At 36.4% G+C, this 10,459-nt stretch overlaps 1 protein-coding gene across 1 annotated transcript; it reads left to right on the top strand.

The window, feature by feature from the left end:
• The first annotated feature begins 964 nt into the window (after nucleotides 1–964).
• Nucleotides 965–9,309, top strand: DYNAP (dynactin associated protein). Its single transcript, XM_003264258.1, has 3 exons — nucleotides 965–1,145; nucleotides 4,769–4,933; nucleotides 7,631–9,309. Exons 1-3 carry the CDS (start codon nucleotides 1,011–1,013, stop codon nucleotides 7,961–7,963), a joined length of 633 nt encoding a protein of 210 aa, XP_003264306.1. The 5' UTR covers nucleotides 965–1,010; the 3' UTR covers nucleotides 7,964–9,309.
• Nucleotides 9,310–10,459: the final 1,150 nt, after the last annotated feature.

Raw genomic sequence — 10,459 nt, 5'->3', positions numbered from 1 at the left:
AACCATCACTGCTACCCACTTCCAGATCTCTTTTTATCATCCCAAACTGAAATTGTGTATTCATTAAACAATAACTCCCCATGTCCCCCTCCTCCCAGCCCCTGGCAACCAACATTCTACTTTCTGTCTCTATGATTTTGACTATTCTAGGTATGTTATATAAGTGAAATTTACAGTATTTCTCTTTTTTGTGATGACTTATTTCACTTAGCACAATGTCCTCAAGGTTCATCCATGTGTAGCAAATCATCATATTTTAAACTCCTCTTTAGAACAACTTTTTTTCCCAGCTCTTCAATTCCTTGACAGCTTTCCGTGTTCTTTATATTCTACAGCACAAGGGTAAAACTTACAAGCTGAAGGTATTGAATACATTTATAAGAGAAATTTCAAAGATTAAACTTTAAAAATATTCAGAATCCAAAAGTGTCATATACAAAGAGAATAGGAATGTTTTTTTTTTTTATTATGGAACTTTCTGCACTACAAACATAACTGGCACACTTTTGAAACTCAATATTCTCACTTGTTGACATTATTTTCTAGGAAATTGATTCTAATAGTTTTTAATGAGTGTGAATTGCTTGAGCAACTGACCAAAGAGACTTCCAGACACCAACGCAGGGACTGAAAAGGTGAAGTGTCCCTAAGGTCATGGGTACCTAAGAGATGGTGCCAACAAGGGGAGAGAGGCTTTTGTGCTTGAGTAGAAAGCAAGCAATGGTAAATTTCTATCTCAGAACGTTTTTCTGGGGTTGGTCCTAAAATAAAAGGTGAGTTCCTGAATGATGGGACTAAAGAGGAGAGACAGAAGAATAATGTAAGGTTTTCAGAGGGAGTAGTCACAATACCTTTCAGAGGAAGTATTGGTTTTCTTGCGTCTTTCTGCAGTTAACATTTCATTTCCTCCTCTAAGGTGGATCCTGTTTTAGTGAATAATTAGTATTTAGTTTAATCCATGCTTGTACTGATGCATCATAGTTGATTTCCACCAGTGTTTTAATTGTTTCATGGTTGCAGATATAAAGAGCAATGAACAAATTGAAAAATATTCTTGGAGAGAAGCTTGTGATATTGGCAGCTCAAGAATGGACAGAAAGCATGGAAAATACGTATTGAATGTTGAGCACTCTGAAAACCAGCCGGTGAGTGTCCTTGCTCCATCTTGATAGTTTGCCTATATTACAGTTTCATTTTCAGCATTTAAAAGCAGTTTAATCTCTTTATTACTATCTAGCCAAGATCATAATTTTGCATTCTTCTCCAAAATAAAGAGCAACCCTGTATCAATTTTTGTGCTGTAACTTTCATGTTTTATTTTGCTATGTTATATATTTAGATATTAATTTAAATATGTATAGCTATAAAGTATGAGAAATGTTTCTATGGCCATAGGATATACAAATAGATCCACTTAACTTTCTATATTCACCTTCATGTAAACATAAACTCCAATGATGTCAGTGTTTATTTATTAAGTTCTATTTTTACAATTGGATGCTTAGAATTTTTAGACCTGTCAGAACTCAGATTTCTTAATATGCTGAAAAACCAGATATTAATTCTAGATATTAATATTCCTAAGAAAGAAAACCTCCAAAAATACCTGCTCTGTGTCAAAATATGACTATTTTGTCTGCTTTTTTTTAAAAAAAATATTTTTATACCAAAAACCAAGCCTTCAGTGTATAGTTATCATAATCATATATCTGTATCATATACAGATTTTATGTATCTATTTATATCCAACCAAATAATCTTTGACTTCAGAAAAGAGGAAGGACATGTAATGAAAATTAAAATAGTGAGTTAAAATTCACTGCCTGAAGAATGAATGAAACACGTATGAAGAAATAGCTTGCTTTTGTCATATGGAACTGTGGTAATCAGCCTGTGTAACTCATGAGATAAACCAAAGAAGAAAGTCCCGTTTCTCAGTAAGTGTTAATACAAGAATCCTATAGAGGATTTCTGGTTCACCAAAAGAACCAAGATCTTCAGTCCCTGGGTTGGTGTCTGGAAGTCTGCTTGGTCAGTTGCTCGGGCAACACTGTAATCGGATCTTCAAGATGTCCAAATACTCAGATGGAAAAAAAAAAAATTATACTTGGCCAGGTACGTATCATCTTGATAGTTTTTCTAGATAATAACAAATGTAAACATGTTTACAAATATTAGCTTACATTTTTTTTTTTTTACAGCATATATCTGGATAGCTGACTAAATATTTTACTTTATTATATTATTCAGGCATAGATATAACAATATTTTTCTCTTCAAATTCAATAATGGAATTTAAAAAGTATTTGAAGATTATAAACACACAGGAAATAAATTTTGGTGTCCTTGTTTTTCTGTTAGGGATCTAAGAAATCTCAAGTTAATCCTTATAAAGTTAGGGTAAAAAACTTATAGAATGTACTTTAGTAAGTACAACTAATGCATTTCAGTTGCCTGCGGCCATTATTAGCTAATGCTGATTATGCTAATGCTGGTTAAACATTATTTACAGCTCTTCAACTCTTCCAGTTTTGAATAGAGACTCCACCTATACTATGAGTCAGAGCAACCTGACACAGTAAAATTATTACTTAGGCTGCAAACTGGGCCTAGATCACAGGTTCCCCATTCTTAGTGTAGACCCATCCATCACCTTCCTCTCTGAAAGGGCCGGGATTCTAACAGGGCCAGAAAATTGTGGGAAACTGCCCCGCTGAGTAAGTTTCACTTTGTTTGCAAAGTACATTAAAATGTTCAGGTTCACCAGCCACAAGCAAATTGGATGTAATGAAAACAACAGGATCAGCACCTAGTTAAATAAGCAAGGGTATTAACAAAGATAAATTCAACTTCTTCAAATTTGTATAATGTATAGTAGGTAGAATTTTGTTTATTCATATTTGATAAGCATGGGACTGATATCTATTTCGTTTATATTATACTTACAGAAAAAATTAACTTAGCTAATTGTCTACTGCCAGGAGTATCCCATCTTAACTATATTTAATGACAATTTTATATTTTTGTATTTTTAATAATAATTCCTAATGGGTCAAAGATTATGTATCATTCTGGTTTGACAGTTTTCATGGAACTCACTGGTTGGTTGGCCAGTAATTTCTATAACTATTAGTAATGGGTTATTAAATCAACACAAAGACAACTAGTGGCAGTAGCGGTGGTAATTAAAATACTATTACTAATAACAAGAATGATAGTTAACACCTATTCAGTGGGGGGTATTATGTGCCAGACATTGCTCCAAGCATTTGGCGGTTATTTACTCAGTGATCATATGACCAAATCTGTAAGTGGGTAATTTTAGTATTCTCCTTTTGAAGCTGATAGGAGTGGCCAAAGATAACCTTGATTCACAGCTAGAAAGTAAACATTATCATCCTGTGAGATGAAGAGCCTTAGATCATTCTACAGTATGTTTGATATGTAACAAAACTTTTGGCTGGGTACAGCAGCTCATGCTTACAATGCCAGCACCTTGGGAGGGCAGAGCCAGAGGATTGCTTGAGCCCAGGGGATCTAGACCAGCCTGGGCAACATATGGAGACCCCATCGCTACAAAAAATAACATCAAAAATAATTAGATGAGCACGAAGGCATACGCCTGTAGTCATGGCTACTCGGAAGGCTGAGATGAGAGGACTGCTTGAGCCTTGGGAGGCTGAGGTTTCAGTGAACCATGATTGTGTCTCTTCACTACAGCCTGGGTTACAGAGACAGAGCCCATCTCAATAAAACAAAACAAAACAAAACAAAACAAAACAAAACAAAAAACTTTTCCACAAGATCCATAAATTCCTGAATCTACTCCTCTCTCATGTTCACTTTATCTTATCCTTCCCCTCTTTTAACACACCCCTTCCCTAAAGTCTTTCCCTGCCAACTCAGTCGTTTTCTATCCTTATTTACCTCTTCTTCTGAATAATTTACAATTATTGCATTTATTTGTTAATTATACACTAACCTGTTTTGCCTCCCTGTTAGCAAATAGACTCCTTGAGAGTAGAGACCTATATTGTTGTGGACTGTTTTTACATTGCTCTATGCCCAAGAGGGACCCAGCAAAAACATACTGCAAATTCGACAAATGATTTGTCTTCTGTGTCACTGTCATAGGCTTGCAAGTTCCATTGGATAGAGAATGGTATGAATTATGTAAAGCAGTCACTTTGTGTAAGAATTTTTCACTAGTATCATGTAGTATAGTATATACTACATTACTATATTAGCATAGCATGGCATAGCATAACAATATACTATTCCTAGTATAGTGTAGTGGGGTACCTGGGCCTTAACACCGGAAGGTCCGAGCTCCCATGCTAGCTGTTGTGTCATGATGACAAATCATTGCAACTCTTTTCACTTCAATATTTTCATTTCCAAAATGACCTGAACAGGTCGTAGCCAGTAAGATGCAAGGACTTCAGCTCACCATCCTCTTCCTTATAGAGGCTTCTTAATATATGCTGCACATACAGCAGCTTGCAACAAAAGGATATTCAATCCATTTATGTAATATCATGAGGAAGAGGATACACATTCCTGAACTAGAACTTCAGTAACTTACCAAAATTAGTTAAAGTATGATATATAATAATCTGTCTAGATTTTTTTATCTTCAGAGGTTAAGAAAACATTTATTCCTTTTAAAAGTCATACTCTTAGGTATGTTTGATAGAAAAATTTTATTTTAGCAACTCAACATCATAGTTTCCTAGGCTTCCTCCTCACTTCCACTCTGCCTTTGTAGCCAATCACACGTCCAAATGACCAAGAGGCTCACAGTTCCATATGCTGGTGTCGACCTTCAAATGATATAACCAGTGATGTCTCTCCCAATTTAACTGGGGTCTGCGTGAACCCAGGAGTCCTTGCACATTCGAGATGTCTACAGTCAGAATCCTGTAACACACAGGTAATGTTTAGCACAGGAGCTTTTATTCAGGTTGGGATGTGCTCTATATGGGCATGTACTTTGCCTATTCTTTCCTAAGAAATGTACTTAATTACTTAATTCATTTATATTTGTGTTAAGCATTTGCTGTATTCTCAGTATAGGTACAAGTCACTGTGAGGCAATTCACAAGAAAATAAATATTTGCTAGTCTCTGTTTTCCAAGAGCTAATATTCTAATCGGGGACTCAAACATCCATAATAGATAGAGAACATACATGAAAATCAAAGGAATAAGTGTAAGGTGCAAATGCAAGGTTAGGGAAGGGCAGATGAATAAGAATGTTGGCAATATTAGGGTTTAATTCACCATTAGACTCTGATGGGAGACTGTCGTATTTAAAGTTTCACGTGTCCTATTCTTTGGCGATTACCTTATTTTCTTACTCTGTGCAGCCTCCGAACCTGTGTGTGGCACTTTCTTTAGCTCCCTGGGTTCTGGCCTCTGGTGTATATGACCTTAACACAGAAACCTTACTGTTCTCTGGAGCATCTCCACCAGCTTTGGAGACCAGACTCAGCAGTCCTTGGTTCCTGACCTCATGTCCTGTAGGCAGAATGAACTTTACCTCATGACTGTATCTTTAAGTCTTCAGCCCTTGTATAGAAATTTAACATTGACTATATATTACCAATATGGCTTGGCAGTTTGGTTTGGTTCCCCAGACTCTGGAATTCCTTCCTTTTGCTGCTTAGTCTTGCTATAGAGACTCAGTAGAGAGCCTCTGAGCCTTGTTTCTTGATCCTGGACAAAACAATATGAACTTTATACTGTTTCTGGGACAATCTGAAAGAATAAGTAAGCTCAGTAGGATGGAGTTAGAAAATGTTTCTTCTTGTTTGCAGAGGTAAAGTAATCCATATCAATCATGGAATTGAAGGAGGTCTTCAATAACATTGAGTCTGCTTGCTCTTTTTTTATTTTTATTTTTTGTTTTTTGAGGCAGGGTCTCACTCTGTCACCTAGGCTGGAGCGCAGTGGCACAATCACGTCTCACTGCAGCCTCAATCTTCTGGGCTTAAACAATCCTCCCATCTCAGCCTGCTTAAGTAGCTAGGACCACATGCATATGCCATCATGCCTGGCTAATTTTTGTATTTTTTGTAGAGTTGAGGTCTTGCCATGTACCTCAGGCTGGTCTCAACCTCTTGGGCTCAAGGGATCCACCCGCTTCAGCCTCCCCAAATGCTAGGATTACAAGCATGAACCTCCATGCCCAGCCTCTGCTGGTTCTTAAACTTGACTGCATATTAGAATCACCTGGGGACTGTTTAAGAAAAAATCAAGTGCCTGAGCCCCACCCCAGACTAATTAAATCAGAAACTCTGGGGGGTGGGGCCCATACAACAATAGTTTTTAAAAGCTACCCAGATGAATCTAATGTACAACTAGTGATGAGAATGACTGATCTAGTCCCATTAAATCATTTAATAATTAAGGAAAATATGGCTCAGGAAAGTTTAGAGAGTTGCTAGAACTCACACGGTTTTTGCCAGAAGGGGCCAAAGCAGGAGGAGAACTTAGTTTCCCTTTGTCTGATCATGTGCATTTTATTTCACTAAAGGGCTCTTTTTAAGTTTGTGTGATGCAGTATTATAGACTCCTCTCCCAGATGTACATAAGTCTTTTTGCCACTTTCTTTTCTTGAACCTCCTTTTCAGTGCCTCCCATCAAGGAAAGAGGACATTATTTGTCCTAGGGCTAACTTGGTCTTAGTGGCCCTCATTTCCCTGGCCTTGGTGACCACTGCCCTCATTCTTTCGCTGCTGTCTTGTGTCATCAGGCTTTTCATGAAACTGTAGTCTTCCAACAAATACCATGGCACATATTTTGTAATATTTCAGACTACTGTATTCTGTCTGAAAGGTATGAGTTTTGTATTCTATTCCTTGAAGATCTTGCTTTCATCCAGGTAATACTGAAATAATCTGTTGGACTCCAAAGCCCTTGTTTCTAAATTCTATATTATACTGCATCCAAAACAAAAATATTATTTTTGAAAACTAATGACTTTATGTATGTTATTTTTAATCTTCTCAACAACAATATGAGATGTTGTTCCTGCATTTAAAAAAAGGTAGGGGTGAGAGAGGAAAGAATAAGAGGAATACAGAGGATTTTTTAGGGCAGTGAGACTGCTCTGCATGATACTATAATGGTAAATACATGTCATCATATAGTTGTCCAAACCCATAGAGTATACACCACCAAGAGTGAACCCTAAAGTAATCTGATAATGGTATATCATTGTAGGTTCATTAATTGTAACAAATCTTCTACTCTGATGGGAGAAGTTGACAATTGGTGAGGCTGAACATCTGTGAGGACAGGAGGGATGTGGGAAATCCCTGTATTTCCTGCTTAGTTTTGCTGTCAACCTAAAACTGCTCTAAAAATAAAGTCTGTTAAAAAGAAAAAAGACAAATGGAAAATAGAATAAGAGAAGATGAGATTTTGCAGATTTGTCTTTCTTCTAATGTCAGGGACAGCAGACAATTATTTCCACCTGCATGAAAACATGGACTTCAAGCCTAACTTTCAGAGACACATAGTGACTCAAACGATGTTAACTTAATAAGTTATAAGTAATATAAAAGAGATGATAAATTACGAGCATTTTTGTTTTTCATTGCTGATATTTTTATATACATGCTTAGGTAAAAGAATATTGCCGCAATGACTGGTCTATGTGGAAAGTCTTCCTGGCTTGTCTCTTAGCCTGTGTGATAATGACAGCAATTGGAGTACTTACAATATGCTTGGTGAATAACAAAGGATCTGCCAATTCCTCCATTGTTATCCAGCTATCCACAAACAATGGAGAGTGTGTGACTGTCAAACCTGGAACACCCTCTCCTGCTTGTCCCCCTACAGTGACCACCACTTCAACTGTACCTGAAAGTACAACCACTGAAAGTACAACTTCAACATCTACAACTGCCACCACTTCCACAGAACCTATAACTGTTGCAACTACCAATCAATTATAATTTGAACAGCCATGGCCATCACTTCAACTGAAACTTCAACCTCTACCACTTCAACTCAGTTTGCAACTATAACAGCTACTCCTATCACTTCAAGTGGAATCATGGCTGCAGTCACTTTAACAGACTCTATAACCGTTACAACTTCAACAATATCAAGTCCTACTTCAACTTCAACTTACTTGACAACTCAAATAATCACCACTTCGACCATCTCTTTGACTGAATCAACAACTACATTCCCTTCAACTGAATCTGCAACCACTTCCACTTAACCTATAACTACTGTAACTTCTACTTAGCCTACAGTAACAATGCTCATCACTCTTTTCCAACAATGTATAATCTCCACCTATTCATCTGAGGACTAACCTCTGATTTTTTATCTTGTCCAAATTCCTTTCTAAGGGATGTGTGGAGTCATGCCCTACAAACCATAAATTCTCATCAGATGGGTTTTATTTAACCCTGTATATTGTGACTTACTTTCTAATCTGACTCTGGCATAACAAGGGAAAAAAATCAAAATGTTTTACCCCAAAATATATTTCCTTGCCATACCTTGAAATTGTCCTGCAAAGTCTCTTGTGGAGAAACTCCACATTCTATAGAGAATATCCTTCCCCTTTTGTTTTCCTTCCTTTCTTTCCAGATCCAGGAGATAATCAACTAAGAGCCAGGCACCCTTTTAGGTCTGATAAGAAACACTTTACAACCTGCTCTCTCTGAAGTCTGCTTTCTGAGAGATTCCTCTGCACAATAAAACTTGGTCTCCACAATCCTTTATCTTAACCTGAGCATTCCTTTCCATTGATCTCAGGTCTTCAGATAAACTAAACCAATTGTCAACCAGAACATGTTTAAATTTACCTATAGCCTGGAAGCCCCCACTTAGAGTTGTCCTGCCTTTCTGAACCAAGCCAATGTATTTCTTAAATGTATTTGATTGATGTCTCATGCCTCCCTAAAAATATATAAAATCAAACTGTACCCCAGCCACCTTGGACACATGTTCTCAGGACCTCCTGAGGGCTGTGTCATGAGCCATGGTCACTCATATTTGGCTCAGAATAAATCTCTTAAAATATTTTACAGAGTTTGACTCTTTTTGTCAACACATCCAAACTTGCAACCACAAATGCCACCATTACCACTTAAAACTTGATAGAACTAGCATCAGTCATCAAAATGACCTGTTCTACATTAAATTAACTTTTAGTTATCACCAGTAATATTAGCCTACAACTACTCCCCACACTGGCTCTTCCCCAAAGTTGAAATTGTACAATATGTGAGTCTAGTTCTAGCTAACATAACATTATTGCCTACATTAAAAGCTTCTTCAAAGCAAAGGGAATGAAATGAAAAGGCAGCCTGCAGAATAGGAGAAAGTATTTGTAAATTGTATATCTAGTAAGTGGTTAATATCTAAAATATATCAGGCATTCACATAACTCAATAGCAAAAAGACAAATAACCTGATTTAAAAATGGGCTAAAGATTGGAATATACATTTTCCCAAAGAGGACATACAAATGGCCAACAAGTATATGAAAAGGTGGTCAACAGCACTAACCATGAGGGAATTTAGAGTTAAAACTACAGTGAGATATCACCTCACAGCTGTTAGTTTGACTATTATCAAAAAGTAAAGAGATAACAAATGTTATTGCAGATGTGGAGAATAAGGGACCCTTGTACACTGTTGATGAGAATGTGAATTAATAAAGCCATCATGGACAATAGTATGGAGGTTCCTCAAAAAATTAAAAACAGAACTACCATATGATCCAACAATCCCACTGCTGGGCATAAAATCAGTGGCTTGAAGAGATATCTGCACTTCCATGTTCACTTCAGTATTATTCACAATAGTCAAGATATGGGACCAATCTAAGCTTCCATCAGTGAATGAATGGATAAAGAACATGTGACATATATATATATATATAAAATATTTGTCTATATTCAGACTTTTGAAGGCTGAATAGTATTCCATTGTGTGTGTGTGTGTGTGTGTGTGTGTACACACACCATAAATTACAGCAATCAAGAATGTTATATTGGTAAATGGAAAGAAGCATAGATCAATGGACTAGAATAGAGAATCTAGAAAGAGATCTACAAACTTATGGTCAATTCAACTTTGACAAATATCCAAAGGCAATTCAGTGGGAAAAGAATAGTTTCTTCAATAGTTGGTGCTGAAATATTGGGCAATCTTATATACATACATATATATGTACATATGTGTGTATATATATATACACACACAATTTATATATATATCTATATATACACAATTTATCATATGTATGACACATGTATACTATATATGTATGCACAATAGAATACTATTCAGCTTTTAAAAAGAAGGAAAGCCTGACATTTGCAACAACATGAATTAACTTGGAGTCTATTACACTAAGTAACATAGACCAGACACAGAAAGACAAATATTGCTTGATATCACTTACATGTGGAATCTAAAATAGTCAA

This window comes from Nomascus leucogenys, chromosome 4 (genome assembly GCF_006542625.1).
Source record: "Nomascus leucogenys isolate Asia chromosome 4, Asia_NLE_v1, whole genome shotgun sequence".
NCBI classification, from domain to species: domain Eukaryota; kingdom Metazoa; phylum Chordata; class Mammalia; order Primates; family Hylobatidae; genus Nomascus; species Nomascus leucogenys.
This window is presented reverse-complemented; position numbering and strand designations above follow the sequence as displayed.